Source organism: Lichenostomus cassidix, chromosome 14 (assembly GCF_008360975.1).
Source record: "Lichenostomus cassidix isolate B80296 chromosome 14, HeHo_3.0, whole genome shotgun sequence".
NCBI classification, from domain to species: Eukaryota; Metazoa; Chordata; class Aves; order Passeriformes; family Meliphagidae; genus Lichenostomus; species Lichenostomus cassidix.
Window position 1 is genome coordinate 2,323,819 of NC_139495.1, and position 20,037 is coordinate 2,343,855.

Genomic DNA, 20,037 nt, shown 5'->3' on the forward strand with positions numbered 1-20,037 from the left:
AACTGTGGGGTGTGTCCTGAGCTGCCAGGTCCTTGGCACGTGCTGGGATGGCTCCAGGCATTAAAAATCACGGACCAGAGCAGGCACTAACTACTGTGTGAACCACTCCATGCAGCTGAGGAGGTAGCAAGGAGACAACTGTGTCGTCCTGGAGCAGGAGAGGTAAAACCTGGGCTCCAGCCATCTTCAGAAGCACAGAGCTTGATGAGCTGAATCTGTTTGACAGGCAGCACCAGCCACGGGGTTTCTGAGACCTGCTCTCTCCCTGGCGTGCATACACAGCCACCCTCTCGTTTAACCTTCCCACCTTCTCCCTGCTGCCTGCTCGGAGCAGCACCGCCCTGGCCAGCACCATTCCTTGGAAGCTGCCCACAAGCGAGCGTGGCAGCGGCTGTCACCGAGCAAGGAGGGGAATTAATGACTCCTCGCTTGGCTGTCGCGAGCGGCGGCGCGTGAGCTCCTGTGGAACCATTGATTTCCCTTCCTGCTGGCTGGGGGCTGCTCTGCTCACGCTGCAGAAAGCCGCTTGCGAGAGGGGGTGAGAAGATGAGGCTCCCAGGCATACGGAGCCCCTGCCAGCCTTGTGCTCGCTGAGCTGGAAACCTGCTGTTATCTCGGGGGTGGTTTGATGGAGAGCGCTCCTCTCCCGAGCTGCTGCCTCGTGCCAGCGGCTCGCAGGTTCCTGCCACTGTGCTCGCAGGTACCGAAGCTTTCAGGCATGATATGCTACGATGATTTGGTTCAATCAGCTCACAGCTGATCCATAACCCCTTGTGACCAGGTCTGAGTTGTCTGCACGGGCTTGGTGCCAATGTGATGGAAGAGACAGGGCTTTGAATGCTTTTCCAGAGTCAAGAAGTAGCTTTTATTTGCAGTTTAAGGTGGGATGGAAGAAATACGTGTTTGGTCTGAAATGTCCCAGGCAGCTTGGGCATGGAGAGGCAGCTGTTCCTGCTGGGGGCTGTCCTGTGTGCTCCAGCTGAGGCAGCTGCCCAGCCCTATTCCGTTGGCACCAGGATCCCTGTGCTATCCAGCTCCTTCTGGAGAGTGTTGATGAAGCAAATAATCTTTTTGATACAGGCGCGGTTTCTGTCGCTCTCAATTTGGAAAGCCTGGACAGATTGAAACCAAGCAGTGAATCTGCAGGCATGTCAAGGTCCGTGGAGCACAGAGGGCTCCAGCAAAGGTCCAGGAGCATCTCTCCTCATGGTGTCCCTGCCACTTGGGCCAGACCTCTCTGTGCCCCATCCCCCGGAGGGTGAGGGTCTCTTACCTTCTCTGTCACTGAGATCTGCCAGTGGTAGGTGTTGCAGAGGATGTCACTCTCTCGCTTATCAATCTTCCGCAGGCGGATGTCGTGGGACATGTTGATGGCGTCGACAATGGTGTTTTTTTCCATGAGGAGCTGGGAGATAACATGACCAGATGAGAGGAGGGGGTGGGCACACAATGAACGAGCAGCACAGCAGTGCTCAGAGGGAGAAATCAGCCCTCTATCTCAACCTGGCAAATCCCCATTCATTAGGATGAATCCAGTGCTTTACCTGTGGCCTTGCTAGGGTGTAATGGGGCATTATCCCTAGCACAGGTGGGGAAACTGAGGCAGCACCCTTGGCCTCACATGCTGGAGCAGGGAGTTCTGTGCAGGCAGGGCTGCTGTGCAGCTGGTGTTGAAGCAAGGCTGTATATGCTCCAGCATGCCTGGAAATGGAAAATCACCCTTGGAAGGGATTCCTGCACTGCTGGCGCTGGCTGTAAATCTTCATTTTTGAGAGTCCCAGCTTCTAATGGAAGCAGTGACTTCCCTCGTGGCTCTAAATAGAGGGTGGCTTCGCTAACCCCTAATGACTCTCCTCCTGCAGCCAAGTGCAGCTGTTGGACAAATGAATTCCCTTCTCCATGGGAATGGATGGCAGCAAAGCAAAATGGGTGCACAGCAGCGGTGCAGAACTGCTACCATCTGCACAGGCCATAAAGCAGGAGCTCCCCCCGGGGCTCAGGGGTCTGGTTTGTGTCTCTCAGCTCTTGATTACCTGCAGTGACAAGGGGCTGGGATAATCTGGACAGAGCAAAACCACAGCTAATGCAAATTCAAGTAATTTAGGCACTAAATGAAGGAATAATGGAGGCAAAAAGGGCAGCAGCATTGCTGAGTGGAGCACTGCAATGATATTGGTGTTTTTGGAAAGGCTCTTGGGATCTTTGCTAGCACAGCAAGACTGAGGGCTCAGTGGAAGGCTCTGTTTGAAGTGTCATGTCCTCCTGCCTCCAGATCAGCTTATGGGCTCGGGAGCTCCAGGAAGGGATTTTGAAATCACTGAGGCAAACAGAGCCCCAGTGCAAGAAATTCAGAGCAGTGTTGGGATTCTGCTGAGGGAGCAGGGAGAGTCTGAACAAAACCAGCTGTGAGTGAATGCAGCAAAGATGCTGCCTGAGTGCCTGGAAATCAGCCAGAGCAATGAGTTGTGCTGGAGGCAGGAGAGAGACTTCCTCAGCACCTCTCCTGGGCTGCTGCCACCAGCTCTGGCAGTGCCCAGGGAAACCTGCAGTGCAGTTATCCCCTGTCCTAGTCAGTGTCTGGAGGCACCACAGTTCAGCCAAGCAGCTGGGCCCTCTAGGAAGGAGGTTATGCTGCATTTCAGGCATGGGTCTGGCAGCACTGAACCTCCTGGAAGTTCTGTCCCATCAGAGGAGAGGCTGTGGCCTTGTTTTCTGTCCAACTCCCTTGCAGAGATTAATTGTTTTAGTGCCCTCACCGGTTGAATATCATTTAGCAAATCCTCTTCAAGCTCATTCTTGTCTGCTTGCTCCAGGGTGGTGATGGTGATCTCCTTCAGCTTTTCATGGTGTTGGTTTTCCAGGTCCCGGCACTGGCTCATCGTACAGAACGTGGTTAAGGAAAAAGCTAACCACACCACTCATCTGTGGAGATTAAATCACCTCCTGTAACTGGGATTGAGTGTCTGCACTGTGGGATTCTGCAGGAAGGAGCCTGACTGCTTCCAGAAGCTGCTGTGGTGTCAGGATATCAGGATATACACTTTCAGTTCTTAATCACACAATGAGCCTCATCCTTACTGCTGAATGTGACAGAAAACTGAGAGAGTATCTAGGTTTGCCAGGGAAATTGGAAGAGGCCTCCAGGTAAAAGCTAAGCTCTGAATGCAGTGCAATTATTTGCACCAGGCCTACAGATTTCTGGATATAAAGCAGTGTGACCTGACATTGAAGCACTTCAGTATTCTCCTATAACTTTTCTTCAGAAGACATCAAAACCACAAAAATGAACACCATTTAAAGGCATTTCAACAAGAATTGTAGATATTTCATTGACTGCTATTACAGGAATGTACCTAGAAAACAGTCTAACCAGATCTTCCCTGGGTTTTGTCTTCTCTGCATGGAGAAGAAAGGAAGATTCCCAACAGGGTGAAAGCTGCCTAAATCCTACAGACTTTCAGTACAGTAGAATTTAGATTTTTCTGTGCTCTCCAGAGTCTCCACATGAAGAAGCTGGGCACCTTAAATGACCATTCCTCAAAGCTGGGAAAACATATTTTCTGTTGACTAAAATTTAAAAAAAAATTGAAAGTTTTTATACTGGTGGCTCATTTTTGGATTTAGAGTTGAGGTATGGGAGGTCCACATGATTTGGAGGTCCAGGCCAGCATACTGTGAAAAGGATATATCCCTTTAACATTTTCCATGAATGTTGATGCTATGACATCAGTTCTGCTTTTAAAATCCTGTAATAGTTCCTTAATAGAAGGGAAAAAGAGGAAACATCACAATGAAAACTTGCATAAACATAACAGGGAGTCAGGGAGTCTAGGAGGAATCTACAATTTATTATAATTTGGACTCGCTGCTGTTATTAGCACAGTCAGAAACTGAGCTGCCTCGAGCATTTAAAGTGTTTTCAAAGGGCTGCAAGATTTTCTTCCCTTCTTCAGGGACAGAAAATCAGAATCAGTTTACTGGAGGGAAGCTGGCTGAATACTACCTTTACCCAATGTCTGCAGTAAGCCAGGTGATCCTTTTGTTCCCCTAACCTAAGCAATGCCTGAAGAGGGCTGTATTCCCATACCCTGCCATGCTGCAGCCTCTTGTCTGTTTGAAGAGCCTCTTGTCAGAAGCACAGCCCCTGCCTGGGCTTTACTGCAGCTTTTGGTTTAGTCCTCAGAAATTAAAATTGCTGCTGCCTATTCCCTCCCTCAGAAATGGCTGATGGAGAATCTGTGAAGTGTTGCACTTAAATGTCTTGGTACCCAAATCCTGCAAATCCAGCAGGGCACACAGGGAGGAATTTTTCTGCTCATCCCATCAGTGACTGCAGATACAGGAGGGCCAACTCAGAAAATACTAAAAAGGCACAATCCTGATGCAGTGAGGATCCATTTTGAGCTGCTGCTTTCTGCCATTCATGCTCAAAAAAGTAAACTGCAGCAACACAGGCCATGGTTCCTGCCTGCTCATTTTTAAACAGATTACTCTGGTTTTTTTCCTTCGATAAAGATGCACATCAGCAGCCCTGCCCTAGTTTTTGAGGAAAAGTCTGGGGAGGAAAAGGCAGCTATTATGCAAGCAAATGCAGTAAGCCAAGCAGGAATGTGTGTAATCTTATAGCAAAGATCAGCTTCAAAGAATGACACCTCTAGAATCCCAAATGCATACCCCATGCTATGCAACGACTTGTGCAGACCTATAAAATTACTGCACAACTTCCCCTTCTCTAAAGTGTGGGAAATCAGCTTGGATAGATGTGAAGGCCATACTGTGTTCTGCTCTGAGAAACAGAAAGCTGTTGTAAGGTATCAATGTCCAGGGCCTGATCTCACCCACATCAACTGTGAGCAGAGAAAGAATAAGATGGAGACAAAACATTTCCCTGAGTGGATGTCCTGTGCCCCCCTCTTTGTCAGTAAGCTGCTGCACAGGAGTGCAGTGACAGAAAAGTGAACCCCAACATTCTGTGAGGTGTCACAGGTGTGTGCTTGGCTCTTACCTCCAGGTCATTGGATACCAGTGCTTCCAAGGCCATGAGTGCATCCCACAGCTGAAGGATGTCCTCCTTGCCCTGGGCTCGTTTAGACTCAGCAATATCACAACTCCTGGCGTGATGAATCTCATCCAGCCTCTAAACACAGAGATACATAAATTACTTAGAGTTTGTGTTCAGCACTCCGTTGCAGTTTAATTAACTCGTTACATATGTGAGAAAAGTTCCTGCTGCTGATTAGCTGAAATGAAATGTGATGATTCAGGGAAGTCTCCAGATTTACATACTGGATAGTCAACAGTGCTGAGGTTTGCTACTGCAGGGGGATTGGGAAAACTTCCTCATCCTCCATTTAGCAGAAGACTTCTATGCTTCCAAATTTGGTACCCCTTCATTTCAAGCAAAAAAAGAATATAATATTTGATTCTTGACATGGCTGGCTATGAAGAAGAAATTAACAATTGCTTTAGGGAAAGAAGTGCAGGCCTAAATCCTGATCCACTTCCTGCCAAGGAGACTCTTGACTGACTTCCAGTAGGGTCAGGACTTAGTATTCTGAATATAGAATACCTATCATTGCCTGCCTTCCTCTTCCAGCAAGGATCTATTGCCCTTCAGAATTACATATTGACGTCACTTTTGTATCAGACAAGATTTATGTTTTCTTGGATTGAAAAAGAAAATCCTCTTGTGCTGAATGGGTTATTTTCAAGTCTGTTTAAAATGAGTTAACAATTAATTGTTGAAAAAAGGAGGAAAAATAGATATGTTTTATTATGTCTAATCTACTTCTTCTTAGAAGGAATTGAACAGGCTGAAGTAAAGAATTATGTTAAAAACTCCTGCCAAGGTTTGTATCTGGAAATAGGGTGGATTATCCAAACTTTGCAGTGGTAAAAGGGGAAAGGGGAGAGCAAGGTGTCTTCTCTAATGTAAACAAGTTAGGAGGCTCAAAAGGCTCCAGAGCCATTCAAGCTGCACCTCTGGGAGCAATAACTTCAAAGTTCAAGGCCTTTAATCCTCCATAACCAACTTCAGAGAGCACAGTGATTTTACAGGTTACCCAAGTTTACATGAAAGGATTACAGCCAGACAAACAGCCCTAAGAACAGCTCACAGACTGCTGTCTGCTGGGGCCTCTGTGCCTTTTGAACTCCTCCAGCAATTTTAAATGATGGGGAAATGCCATTAAAACACTGCATTCAATTTTGATACCAACTCCTCTAATACTTATAGGAAAACTAAGCACACTGACCACTGCATCCCGTTTAGAGAATCACAGAATCCCAGAATGGTTTGGGCTGAAAATGACCTTAAATATCATCCAGTCCCACCTTCTGCCATGGGCAGGGACACCTTCCACTATCCCAGGTTGCTCCAAGCCCTGTCCAACCTGGCCTTGGACACTTCCAGGGATGAGGCAGCCACAGCTTCTCTGGGCAACCTGTGCCAGAGCCTCCCCACCCACATGGGGAACAATTTCTTCCTAATATTTAATCTAATTTCTTCCTAAGATCCCATCTAAGACCTCCTTCAGCTTAAGGCCATTCCCCCTTGTTGTCACTCCATGCCATGAGGTGATGGGGCAAAATCTGGCCTCAGCTGTGTTTCTTTGAGTTTCTGAGTTTTGTTGTTGCTGTTCTTTGTTTCTGTAGGTTTTTCAGGGTTTGTTTTGCTGCTTTAGGGTCATTTTAATGGAAGATATAGTGAGAATTCAAATGCAAGTGAACTGAATATTCACATCAAGCCTTTGGTTGGAACGGGATGATCTTTAAGGTCCCTTCCAACCCAAACCATTCTTTTTAATGGAAGATACAGCAAAAATTCAAATGCAAGCTAACTGAATATTCACATCAAGCCTTTGGTTGGAACGGGATGATCTTTAAGGTCCCTTCCAGCCCAAACCATTCTTTTTAATGGAAGATATAACGAGAATTCAAATGCAAGCTAACTGAATATTCACGTCAAACCTTTGGTTGGAAGTGGATCATCTTTAAGGTCCCTTCCAGCCCAAACCATTCTGCCATTCTGTGACTCTGTGACTCTCCAGCTCGTGTCGCAGCTAGAGCTGCTGGATGCATTTTCCAGCATGAGTCAGCAAGGTTCAAGCCCCGGGAGCAGAGTGACTCAGCAGCTGTCAGCCTGTGACAGGCACTGAAATAAAAGTGACCTGGTTTCCAGCAGGAGCCAGCGCTCGTGACTCTGCTGGTGTCAGTTGTCAGGGACTTGCTCTCTCAGCTGACAGTGTTCCTAGGCTTTAGCCCTCCCTCATTTTTTTTTCTGTGGAAACAAAATCATGATCCATCTATTATACATGGTTAGAAAGGGATCCAGCTAGAAGCTACGCCCTGAGCAGCCACAATGGGTGGCTGTGGTTGAGCAGAATGAAAAGAGAGGGTTTCTGCTTTCAAAGACTAGAGATACATTAAAATAACTTTATCTAATTTTTTTGGTTATAGTTCTTTGAGCTGTTGTTGACAAAATGAACTGAAGCGGAAAATTACTTCAAAATAAACTGAATACCCTGCAATTTCTTTCCTTTTCTTCCCGATTTTTCAATGAAGGAAGAGCTATTGGAGGCTTCAAAAAGAAGGGGAGTAGCAGTAAATCTCTCTCTCTCTCTCTTTCTCTAGATATTATAAATTAACTTCATAAAAAAATTCAAACTACTGATTGAGCATTTCCATTTTCTTAAATATTGGTAGCTTTTCTGGACTGGAGTGGTTTGCCCAAAGGGTATAAATTTAAATCCCCAATTTTTTTCCCTACATAAAGTATACAAAAAGCTTTTTACATTATGTTAATGACATTATATTAGCTAACAAAACAATTTCTCTGTATATAAATTTATGTTGTAAGAAACACGGAAGGAAATATCAGTGACTGACCACTGGAAGAGGTTTCCCAGAGAGGCTGTGGAGTATAAATTGGAAATATTCATAGTCCTGGGCAGACTGCTGTGGGTGGTCCTACATGACCAGGACCAGATGACTTCCAGAGAGCCTTACCACCCTCACTTCCCTCACTTCCACCACTCTGTGATTCTGCCATTAGGGATCAAGTATTGATTCCCATTGCAGCAGTGTCAATCCAGAGTAATTTTCCTAATTTTAATAGAATTACCTCCATTTTCAGTACAATTAAAAGTTGGTATATGATGTTGAGAAATCATATATCAAACAAACAAAAGTATAACATTACCCTTTGGTTCCGATTTTCAAAGTCTGAGATGATTCTCCTGCTTTCCTGCTGGTTGACTGTCAGAATTTCATGGAGCCTTTTGTAGAATTTAGAGACTTCAGCTTCTCGTTTTTCATACTCTTCCAGTCCATAGTTATACAGCTTCCCACAAACTAAGACAAACTCCTTCTTGTATGTGACAGCAGAGTCAAGGTTTTTTGCTTGTTCAGTGGAGCAACACATTATGTTCCTTCTACCTCTGCAAATCTGAGAAACAAGAGCTACAAGCTGCTTTTATGTAAAGTCTGTGGTTCTTGCTGGGAGCAGGCTGCCAAATATTCTGTCTGGGGCAGGACTGGGTCACCCATTCACGTTTTATACATGGGATTTTGCTGCCTTAAGGGTATGGAGAAAGCTGTGGCAACCTGAGGGTGAAAAAAGCCTTGAGGAAGAGAAGAAAATACATTCACTTGTCTGACTCTTCTGACACAGCAGCAGAACGAAGCCTACAACCCTATCTGTCTTCACAAGTGTGAATACAGTGCCTGTGTAGTTAATAAATACAGCTCTGGAGCCCACAGCCAGAGCACAGAATAAACTACTGACTTGGTAGCATCACAAAAATAACGTCAATTTTTCTTCTGCTATTATCTTGGCAATGGAATTGTTTCTGGAGTCTATTGTAGTTAAGCTGTGATGCATTTTTCCCCAACAGTGTAATGCAATTTTAAGGAAGGTCAAGTTACTGGCCTTGACAATACTCTATTAATCTGAATGAGAAAAGAAAAAAGAAAAAAAAGTGTCTGCTTTCTGCTCCCCCGTGTAGGAGCAATGATCAGAAAAATGTGCTGGCCTGGAAACTTCACGTTGCCAGTTCTGTCAGGTTGTGAGATATGCGACTTGTATCGTTCTGATTAGTCTGTTCCTATCTCCTACCACTTCAATTTCAACATGATTTTAGCGACTGTGCTCTTACAATCTAACTGACAGAGATTTATCTTCCAGCTCATTTTAAACTTTAAGTGGATTCCAGACTTAAAGAAAGTACAAAGTCTTGATTCTTCAAGGGTCAGGAAAGGAGGCTGCCGAAATCGTGTTTGATTCAAGGGAAGGAAAAGGAATATGGTAATTACAACAGTGAGAATTTAAAACGCTGGGATCTCATGACCTGTTGGAGATAGAAATGAGTGGTTTTACAAATGGGATATTTCAAGCTGGGCTGGCCAGCTTGCCAGTAATATAAACCATTTGTTTGGAGCCCTCGTATTTCACAAGATATCAAGCCTTAAAGCTGTCAGTGGTCTCACAGCCTTGCAGCGTAATTTTTGGTACCATTCCAAAATTGAACACAGACTGTCTCAGATCTCAGATCAATGTGGCTTTCAGCTCTGGACAAAAGCAACAGATGAAGAGTCCCTGTGGATGCACTTCCTTCTTAACTCAAGGCATTACCTTTTAGCTGTAGGTATTCCAAACCCAGGAAGGATATGCCTGCAGCAGGTCTGCCACTCCAGGGAGGGAAGCCAGTTTGGCAGCTTCTGTATCCTCTTCATACAGACTGTCAAACAGGAATGATCCATTCAGGTGCTCAACAAAGGCTGTCTTTGAAGAGAAACAGAGCAAAATAAGTAAAATAAAGATGCCAACCTGCTGCCAGTCCTCAGGATGTGTCTCTCCTGTAAGCACCTCACCAACAGCAGAACATTGGTGCAGACACAGCTATATGAGCACAGCAGACACACCAACCAAGCCATGAAAGCACCTTGCAACTGGAGTGAAACCCAGGGGTTTTGCTGCTACAACTCAGTAGCCTAAGGATAGAAAACACTGTTTAATCTCATATGAAATAATGGAATCATGAAATGGTTTGGGTTGGAAGGGACCTTAAAGATCATTTCATTCCACCCCCTGCCATGGGCAGGGACACCTTCCACTAGCCCAGGTTGCTCCAAGCCCTGTCCAGCCTGGCCTTGGACCCTTCCAGGGATGGGGCAGCCACAACTTCTCTAGGCAGCCTGTGCCAGTTGCCAGTATAAGACATTATCACCTACAAACACTTACTGCAAGGCTATTAAGCCTTTCAGATAAGGAGTTGGTGAACGTTGGGGAGGGACAAAGGGAAGAGTTTGGCATCCTCCCTGTCACTAAACCACTAAATTTCAGCCACTCTGATCTTCTAGAGGCCTGGAATACAGAGCCAGGCCACAGCTGAAAGCACCATTCCACCTGGTCTTGCTTGCAGTCTGGTCACAGGACTACAGTGATCTCTGAAAGTCCTGGAGAATTTAATAAATAAAACTAATGAAAAGCTTAATTTAATGTGAAGGAGAAAAAAAAAAAAAGTCACTTCACCATGAAAATGTTAACATTTCCCTCAGACCTGTAATTTTCTTAATCTCACGTCAGGCTGATAAGCTCCCTGGGTATGATTTACTGTTTAGCTTTGCAGGGTCTCTATCTGTACTTTCATTGTTCAGCCCAAAGAATTATGTTCCCCCACGTCATGTGTATTCCACAGCAGTTCCTGTTTTCATCCCAAAGATAAGATTCAGAGATCACAGAGATTAATCCGAGCCTTAGTTTTAGCAGAGTCAATGTTAACCTCTCATTAAATCTTCAAGTAGGTAAAAGACAAGTCAATATGTGTTGTGTGCTTCTTTCTCCTGAGACAATACACAACCAGCCAAAGAAAACTTACCTGGTGGTACTCCAGCTCTTTCTGCTTTGCCTGTTTTATCTCCTGCAGAGCAAGGACCCGAGCTTCCTCTTCTTCCAATGGTTTAGTTAAATCTTGATACTTCAAAGCTGCAGCTTCTCTCTGAGAAATATAAATAAAATATTTGTATTAGTCTATCCAGCATTGCTCAATAAGGATGGGCATATGCAACTAATCTTTCTAGAACATGCACCAGAGTGGCCTCTGCATCTCCATTTCCTCATGGGCTTTTTATTAAACTACTTATGAAGTCTCTAATCTAATCCTCATCCCATTTTTTGCTGGCATATTACTCTGTTTCTGCATTCAATGCATCTGAGATAATTCAGTCCCGGGAAGCATTTCTCTCTCAATTTTCTCATCTTTAGAGTTGCTTTTTCCCCTCTTTTAGCAGGAAGTTCTATTTTGACTTCTAGAATTTGAGCTCCAATTTGATCAGTCAGCGAGGTTAATACATTTTCTAGGGAGGAGAAGGCTCTTTGGAGGAGTGGATGGCAAGGCAGTACCAGGGGCAAGAACCTCATTAGCTTGAAACTGAAGCTTGACAAATTTAAGTATGCAATTCTCTGACGTCCCTGATGAGCAGGGACTGCATTCCATGACCTGGAAAGCCCTTCCAGTCCTATGATGAGAGCAATGTATATTCTAAGTACAGCTCCTGCTCTGTGCCAAGCAAATTTACAATTAATCATGTTCTTTGGTTACTAATAAAAAACACCCCTGAACAAAAAACCTCCTTTTTCTTCCTTTGAGCCCTGGAATGATACAGCAGTTCCACAGGTTACTGGTGAGGATGATCTGTCGTGTTCTCAGAAATCAAGAGTGGGAAGTGCATCCAGGCACCTGCTTGCCTGGATAGTCTGTCAGTCTGCTGCTGAAACAAATCACTCAGTGAGCAGCAGGACCACCAAGGCTCCTTCCCCCTGGATCCATGTCTCAAGACTGATTTCCTCTGAGATTCTCTAAGAAGACTTGCACTCACACTGCAGCCTCTCTGTGGCAACATGAGCCAGGCCCCTCTCCCACACACAGCTGCTGATTTTCACAAAATCTGTGAAGACATCATGCTTCTGACACCTCTACCTCTCTGTCAGATTTGACAGAATTTGGCCTACAGGTTCACAGCTGTTACGTGGAAGCAGAATAAACACTGTGTGTTTCTGTGAGCCTGATTTCTGCAGGGAATCTGCCCCCAGTGCTGGAATATTGCTGGCACACCAACAAAGCAAAGGCTCTGTAAGATGCTGTTGCCTGATTTCCCAGTCAGGGAATGCAGAAATCTCACCGTGGAGTCTCTCACGAACTTGAAGTCCAAGTATACCAGGCTTGGAAGATGAGCAACAACAAACAGTGTGTAGTGCTCGTGGCTGCAGAAAGGATTCCCGCTGAGGTTCAGCGTCCGTAAGTTTTTGAACCTCCTGAAATAGATAACCTGTGCCAAAGGGAAAGAGCTCTGTACTTCCCAGTGCTGGGGAAACACAGCCTTGGAATTTATTGCTTTTATTACAGTTAAATTGCAATACATATTCTGCTCTGCTGCCAAATTCACACTGCATGCAATTATGAATTTCTAATGGTTTGGGGAAAGGAAATACTTAAATTCATGTTGGGAATATCTAGACAATGGGTGGAAAGAGAAGGCAGATGAGGTGGACAAATCACAGGTTTTAAATTGGCAAGATGCCCTCAAAAGAACCCCCCAAAATCCTAGTATCCCCCCCTCTTCTCATATGTAGCCACTTATTCTTTTCCTAGCTTTCATGGGAGCCAATAGGAATTTTGCCATGGCTGACAGCAGCCACAGAACTGGGCCCCCATGAGTCTATAATCTAAAAGAGAAATGGCTGTAGTAAGCGCTTAACAGCAGGACAGAGGACCAAAACCATAGCTCATACTACTTAGAAACCCTAAGGAGAATTTTATCCTCTAAGGAGGGGCTTGGACCGAGTGGCAAATGTCAGTTTTATAATATCTGATCCTTCACCAGGGAATATTTGCAAAGCCAGGGAACACTCACATCTTCCAGAATGGTCAGGTTATTCTTCCCTACGGAGAAAATCTGCAGCTCTTGCAAGGTGTCCATGTGCTCAATTTTAGATATTCTGTTACTGTAGAGACTGAGGTCCTGCAGTTTGATAAGAGTATCCAGGCCCTCAATTACTTCAATATTGTTGAAGGACAGGTCTGGAGAAGAGTTTAGAAATCAAACATTAAATTATTTCTAGCAGAACATCCTGATTCAGCCCTTGCACTTTGCCTAGTTTTGGAGGTAGGAGATTATGTACAGATTTTTCTCAGGGGTGGTCAGTGTTGCACAGGAAAGTCTCAGCATTAAATCATCCTTCTTCCCCATGTCCCCCTTGCAATTGTCCATTTAACTTTTAAATTACAAGAACAGCTGAAGTTAGTTATTCCATGCAGAGCCCACATAAACAGCCTGAAAGGGATTTTTACCTTATGGGGAAACACAAAACAAGAGGTGGGGAAATGCCCTAAAAGGGGATTTTTGTGACAATCTGACACTGTCTTGTTTCTTGCAGACTCTGGCCTGCCACACCAATGCCGTGTTTGTGGTCACTCCCACAGTGTGCCATATCCCAAGATATGGCAGTCAGTTGACTAATACAAAGGCTCACTTTAGCTCTTTCACTCATTGAAATGTCCTGTTCTGCTGTCAGAACATCTCTCCTAACACCTACAATCACCATGACTAAGGGCAGGATATGCCCTTGGGCTAGTACGGAGCAAGCCAAGAGTCCACAAACAATTTATGAGGTCCCTGGGGTGGTTGAGACACTTGTGTTGCAGCAGCTGAACCACTGCAGCCTTTGGGCAAACGAAATATGTGAGTGTGCTTCAAAACACTCTGCTTACACTGTGGTGATCTGTTGGTGATTCACAAGTGCATCAGTCATCTGTGGAGCAGAACAGTGCAGACAACTGGGCAGAAGAACCTATTAGACATTTCACAACATGCTTATGAGCTGAAGCCCTGCATGCTGAGGATATATTTAGAATTCCAACCAGCAATGTGGCTGCAGTTCCAGGGAATCTGTGTAGCTGCAAGGAGTACATCTGGGTAGTGCTTAAGGGTACTAGGATGGGCACTGCTTGGGACAACCATGACACCAAGCCTGTAAAGATATAGGGTTAAAACAGTGGGTTGTTGGCTCTGGAATGTCTGCACCAGCTTTGAAAACAGAATACAGGCTTCTAAATCACAGAGGTCTTTCCATAAATATTCCTGAAAGTCATCCCTAAGCACAATACAAACCTTGGAAAAAACCTTGAAACCTTAGTTTCCTGTTTCTGCCACACCAAATGTACTAAACCCAGTTTTTAAACATTTGAAGGATTGTTTTGCAGCTCTGAGACTCAGGGATTTTGACATTTGACAGTCAAATAAGGAGACACACAGACAGCTGACAGCCTTCCCTGGGAAAGCTCCTATCAGTCGTGTTTGAGAAGGAAGGTGACATGCTGGTTTATCGTGGATTGCTTTGCACCTGTGAAGGCATCCAACCTCCTACGCCTGTATCTCACCAAGCCATACAAGGTGAACCAGACTCTCCAAGCCTTCTATCTTCTCAATGATATTGTTGTCCAGCTGCAGTTTAGTCAGATTCTCTAACGACCACATATTATCAATCTGCAGGATACCTAAAGCCACGGGAATAAAAAAGAAAGAAAATAAAATTACTTTGCATTGTTAGACAGCTTCATTTAAGCAGACACGTTGCCTTGCACCAGGAAAACACATCCAATCTTGCCTCCAAAAGGATTTTCTGCGTGTGATGAGTGCCCTGGAGAGCTCAGAGGTGCACTGGCTGGACGAGATTTCAATGAAACAGCCCACTTAACCTCAGTGTCCTGCAGCAGCGCACACTGCTCATCAGTGAGGCCAACGAGGCGCGGAGGGGATGCTGACTACAGCCCTGCACTCCAGTGGCTTTATGAATCCACTACTAGGAGGCCTTGACCTTCATTTTCCTCTCCATCTCCGAGAGGGAGGTTTGGGATGAGACTCTGCTTTTCTCTGCATTTGCAGTCTAGCGGTGCCCAGCTCCTGCTTTTGTAAATGACTCTTCTGCTCCCATGATTCTCATCACAGGAGGAGAAGTTGGAGTCTGCTCTTTCTGTGAAGGCTGCAGTTTAGAACTAATCAATATCCCTGAATTTAGTTTCCTCTGAAAACAGAATCACAAGGGCAGGCTGTTAGTCACCACAGCAAAGCATCAGGACCAAGGTGACAGGAAATACAGAACATTCTCACTGCCATTTCTCCTTTCCCTGCAATGGCTTCCCAGAAGATTTCAGCTGCTCTCCTGCTAGCCTCATTTAATGAGGGCACAAAACCCAAGGAATTGCATGCACAAAATATTCACAGATTTTTTATTAGCAAACAAATCTATGCAGGATCAGGTCAAGGGAGTCTTTTCTAAGAAAATCAACTCACACACACATAATTTCACTGGCGCACATGAAAAACAATCACCGGTAGATTTTTGCCTATGAAATTACCCCTCTCCCCCAAATACTCAAACATTGAGCCAAATGTTCCTCCTTTTTATTTTTTGAGTGCAAGTTTACAGCAGGTTTAACAGTAAGAGGCAAGCTGTGGCAATGCTATGGATGACCAGAGGATGCCAATAGATTGGACTGTAATCACCATAATCTCCCAAACAGCTACTCACACAATCACCAGCCATGGCAGAGCCTGCCCAGGGCTGGATTTGGCCACGTACCGAGGGGCCCGATAGGCCTGTGGCCTGTAGGTGTCACCACAATATAAATGTTAAATGAGAACAGCAGTGACAGTAAGAGTGGGGAGTGAAGCAGCTTTGACGTTACTGATCAGCAAAAGCAGCCAGCTGGTTCTGAGGAAGCTACTTTATACAGGTATTGAGCAAAAGTCGAAGTCCTGATGTTAATTTTCACACAATAAATCCAAGCTAATAATGATTGCTTAATTGTCAGTTACTCAGTTTATGCTTTATTCTATTACCAGAGGGAAAACATGTATATATGCTGATACTCACTTTTAAAACTAAGCTGTAGCTCTTTCACAGCCTTAAAATTCATACTTTCCTGTCTGGCAAGATCTCCAAGGTTGTCTGGACACTTCTCTTCAATGGCTTTCTGAATCATTTCATCATCAATAATGCTAGGCTCAATGTTATTGAAAAACTGACTCATTGTGAGACGGAATCAGCCTTAAAGGACAGAAAAGAAAAAATAAATTATATCACTGCCTGGCTACTATTTCCAGCAGTCACAGAACCATAGAATTCCAGAATGGTATGGGTTGAAAGGGACCTTAAAGCCATCCAGTGCCACCCCCTGCCATGGGCAGGGACACCTTCCACTATTCCAGGTTGCTCCAAGTCCTGTGCATCCTGATCTTGGACACTTGCAGGGATAGAGAATCCACAACTTCTCTTGTCAGCCTGTTCCAGTGCTTGACAACGCTTTCAGTGAAGAAAGTCTTCATGGAAATTTAAATATCCCTTATGTTGCCCTGGAGGCAATGAGAGTAATTTTCCTTTTAGAACTGTGCAGAATTAATGAATCAGTGTGAAGGACTTGAGTTGTCAAACTTCTGCTTGTGTAAGATGTTTATAATTACAGAGTAAGTTCTGGTTTATTTTTGCATAGGGCAGGAATGATGGATGTCAGAGTTAAGAGAGTTCTGTTCTCATCATGTCATTTCATTAAGAAACCAAACCTCTCTGTGGCAGTGCTCAGTACAGACCGAGGAGCAGCAGGCTCTGGATTTATCCATCCTTGACGTTCTTTTCCCTCTTCCTCGTACAATCACAGAACGGTTTGGGTTGGAAGGGACCTTAAAGCTCATCTTGTTCCACCCTTGCCATGGGCAGGGACATCTTCCACTATCCCAGGTTGCTCCAAGCCCTGTCCAACCTGGCTTTGAACACTTCCAGGGATGAGCACTTGTCCAGCGTCTCTTCAGTCAGTGCCGGTTCTACCACCCCGGACCGGTGGGTGGGCAGGGGCCGCCGCCTCCCGCTCCCAGGACCCACCAAGGCCCCGATCCCGGCCCCTCAAGCCTCTCACCCGGAGCTCCCCGGGGCTCTGGGTCGGCTCCGTTCCCGTTCCCGTTCCCGTTCCCGTTCCCGTTCCCGGTTCCGGTTCCCGTCCCCGTTCCCGTTCCCGTTCCCGTTCCCGTTCCCGTTCCCGTTCCCGTTCCCGTTCCCGGTTCCCACCCTCAGCGCCCGTCGCTAAGGAAGCCCGAGCTCGTTGCTAAGGGCAACCACATGACCGGCTCAGCGTCCAATGGGCGGGGAGTGGGTGGGAACGCTAGCTACCAATCAGAGAGCGAGAAATCCGTGTCAGCCAATCAGCGCCAGGACCGTGCCGTCGGGGCGGAAGAGAGCTCGGATGATTGACGTTCCTTTTGCCCAATAACGTCGCAGATCGGTTCGGCCTTTGCCCAATGGAGAACGGCAGTCTCGGTGTTCCCGCTGTCCATCAAAGGGAGGGCGGTGACAGGGCCGGGACTACCGCGGGAACGCTCTCCTCTCTTGACAGTGATGGACACGCTCTCTAACCAATCGCTCTGCGGCGCGTCCGGCCGCTGTCCAATCGAACGCAGGGAGGCGGGACACGGCGCTCAGGGCGCGCTGTGGTTGGTGCGCGCGGCTGTCGGTCAGGGCGCGGTGAGGGAGGGGCGGGCGCCGGGCCGCTGTTTGTTGTCATCCCAAGATGGAGTTTCTGCTGGGGAACCCGTTCAGCACCCCGGTGGGGCAGAGCCTCGGTACGGCGGCCTGGGGAGCGCGGAGGGCTCCGGGGGAGCTCGGGGAGGAAGCAGGGGCTCCGGCTAGAGAGGAGGGCTGGAGGGAGGGGTGGGTTGTGCGGTCGGTGAGGGGCTCTGGGGGGTCTGGGGGTCTGTGAGGGGCTGTGGGAGCGGTGGGTAGGGAGTCTGGGAGGGCTCGTTGGGGAAATTTGAGCTCGGTAAGGAGCTCCGGGGCTCAGTGGAGGTGTTCGGTGGTTGTGGGGATCGGTGGGGGTTGATGGGGAATCCGGGGGTGGTGAGGCAGCTCCGGGGGCTGTCGGGGGGCTCTGGAGGGGCGGGAGGGTCTCTGGGGAGCAGGGATTCCAGGGCTGGTGGAGGCTCGGAGGTGCTGGAAGGCTTTTGAGTTTGAGGAGTGCTGGAGGCCTCAGTGCGAGGCTCTGGGGTTAGGTGAGGTTGTGAAGGGTGGAGTGGGCAAATAAGGGCTGGGGGAGAAGGGGGACTTTGGGCAGGCTGTTGTCCATGGGAAGAGAGTGATTCCACGTCGAAATGGATAAAGTTGTTGCATCCCCCAACTCCTTTTCCTGCAGTTGAGTGTCCTGTTCCAGACCACCCTGTGATCAGCTTTTCCCAAAGCACTGAAACATGTCTGTACTTCTGAGAGGGCAGGGGGGTGATGTGGTTTGGAGACACAAATATGCACTTGGTTTTCAGCCTGGAGCCTGAACTGTGGTTTTGGTAACGCTTTGGTGCCATTAGGAGGTTATTCTGAGTGAGCTTTCACTGCGTGGCCAGTAAAGGCCTCCCTGGGCCACTGTGGCTACTCCCTGCCTCCCTCCCACAGATGTGTTCTTTCATGGCTACTCCTGTTTTGATCTGGGTTGCCATGGCTGGGGCAAAGAAGAGAGAGAAAGCCTGGGCGTCACTTATGCAGAGTTTGGTATCTCTGAGTTTTCACTTCAGCTGAGTGGGCTCTCAGTGACTCCTGCTTTCCTCTCTTGGGCCCTGAAGAAATTTAAGATCTCTGACATTGCGGTGGGAAGGAACAGGCTGGCTCAGGTTCCTGCAGTGCAGGAGGGCGGGCAGTCCCAAAGCCAAGGTGATGCTCAGTCGAGCATGTCTCCTGCGAGGAAAGGCTGGGAGAATTGGGATTGTTCAGCCTGGAAAAGAGAAGGTATTGGGATGACCTAATTGTGGCCTTCCAATACCTGAAGGGAACCTACAGGAAAGATGAAGAGAGACTATTTGCAAGGGACTGGAGTGATGGGACAAGGGGAAACTACTTCACACTGGCAGAGAATAGGGGTAGATGGAATATTGGGAAGAAATGCTTCCCAGTGAGGGTCATGAAGCCCTGGCACAGGGTGCCCAGAGAAGCTGTGGCTGCCTCCTCCCTGAAGTGTCCCAGGCCAGGCTGAACAGGGCTTGGAGCAACCTGGGATAGTGGAAGGTGTCCCTGCCCATGGCTGGGGGTGGAACAAGGTGATCTTTAATGTCCCTTCCAACCAAACCATTCTGTGATACAGCCATGACTAGTTGAGCCTATAGATATTCTATGTTGATTTATGGAATGATGGAAGTATTTGAAAATTATGGTGGAGAAAATTTTGCAGAGTATCTGCTCATGTCCTCAAAACTCTTTTATAGTCCTTTTCTCATCCCCACGTACAGGGACACCCCCTGGTCGAGGTAAAAGGCCCTTGCATGGATGAGCCTCAAGCTGTGCTTTGAGCATGGCTGGGCTCTCTTTGTCAGGCTATATGGAGCATATGTATAACTTGCTGTTTATCCTCAGCCATCTGGGGTGTTTATTTCTTCTGCTGAGGGAGAGAAGCACTGAGAATCCGAGGAGAATAACAAGAACAGCTCAAGTGAAAGGTGATTTTAGAGTGAATTGGCTTTGTTGTGTTTGGCCATCAGAGCACCCCTGCCAGGACAGCTGCTGCTGGGCCAGGGCTCTGCCGTCATCCTGGGAAGGGAAGGCAGCAATTTCTCCTCTCTTTGTTGGCAGCTTCTTTTAGCATCAGTTGGTGGTTTAAAGGATTGTTGGGGGGCAGGGAGGAAGGAGCAGTAAAATCTGCTTTTTTAGCCTTCTGCTTCTTTAACTCTGGAGTGCAAAGGTTTTCACAGCTCTCACATCCCTTTGCTCGCTGAACAAGCAGTTGCTGCCAACTTTGAGGCTTTGAACACTGAGCTGCTTCCATCAGATAAGGTTAGGTGAGCAGCTTCCCTTAATGCAAAATTCAGCTGCACTTTCAGAATGTTTTTTTTACTCCCAGGGGGAAGAGATAACTGCAGATTTTATTTTGGAAGAGAAATTTTTCTGCTTCTCCTATCGCTGCCAGTTATCCCTTTCTGAGACAGAAGTAAAACAAAAGCATGCCTTGTTCT

At 46.7% G+C, this 20,037-nt stretch overlaps 2 protein-coding genes across 10 annotated transcripts in view; one reads left to right on the top strand and one right to left on the bottom strand.

Moving 5' to 3' along the window:
* Window positions 1–91: 91 nt before the first annotated feature.
* DRC3 (dynein regulatory complex subunit 3) lies at window positions 92–17,392 on the bottom strand. 6 transcript variants are annotated; one of them, XM_085074427.1, is made up of 13 exons: window positions 16,621–16,940; window positions 15,935–16,108; window positions 14,439–14,555; window positions 12,913–13,079; window positions 12,181–12,327; window positions 10,878–10,997; window positions 9,666–9,781; window positions 8,201–8,372; window positions 5,006–5,137; window positions 3,688–3,758; window positions 2,757–2,880; window positions 1,274–1,405; window positions 92–1,112 (listed from the first exon to the last, which is right to left on the bottom strand). In XM_085074427.1, exons 2-13 carry the CDS (start codon window positions 16,089–16,091, stop codon window positions 999–1,001), a joined length of 1,569 nt encoding a protein of 522 aa, XP_084930553.1. In that variant the 5' UTR covers window positions 16,092–16,108; window positions 16,621–16,940; the 3' UTR covers window positions 92–998. The 6 variants fall into 6 exon arrangements, with proteins under 6 accessions (XP_084930553.1, XP_084930552.1, XP_084930550.1 ...); XM_085074426.1 differs by lacking the exons at window positions 92–1,112; window positions 1,274–1,405; window positions 2,757–2,880; window positions 16,621–16,940 and adding an exon at window positions 17,222–17,392 and having other exon boundaries at window positions 3,582–3,758; XM_085074424.1 differs by lacking the exons at window positions 92–1,112; window positions 1,274–1,405; window positions 2,757–2,880 and having other exon boundaries at window positions 3,582–3,758; window positions 16,648–16,941.
* A 136-nt stretch (window positions 17,393–17,528) lies between these two features.
* The window catches only part of TOM1L2 (target of myb1 like 2 membrane trafficking protein), a 55,710-nt gene continuing 53,201 nt past the window's right edge, over window positions 17,529–20,037 (top strand). For all 4 annotated transcript variants that reach the window (XM_085074417.1, XM_085074419.1, XM_085074420.1 and 1 more), the window contains exon 1: window positions 17,529–17,670. In XM_085074417.1, the coding sequence (XP_084930543.1) occupies window positions 17,619–17,670 (52 nt within the window). In that variant the 5' untranslated portion in view covers window positions 17,529–17,618. The remainder of the gene's footprint in view (window positions 17,671–20,037) is intronic.

Excerpts from the sequence above, each read along its gene's own strand:
- DRC3 (XM_085074427.1), bottom strand. The coding sequence starts at position 16,091 with ATGAGTCAGTTTTTCAATAACATTGAGCCTAGCATTATTGATGATGAA. Across the intron at positions 12,328-12,912 it reads ACCTGACCATTCTGGAAGAT|GTTATCTATTTCAGGAGGTT; the intron begins GTGAGTGTTCCC and ends CCTTTGGCACAG. Across the intron at positions 8,373-9,665 it reads GCAGACCTGCTGCAGGCATA|CAAGAAGGAGTTTGTCTTAG; the intron begins TCCTTCCTGGGT and ends TGCTGTCACATA.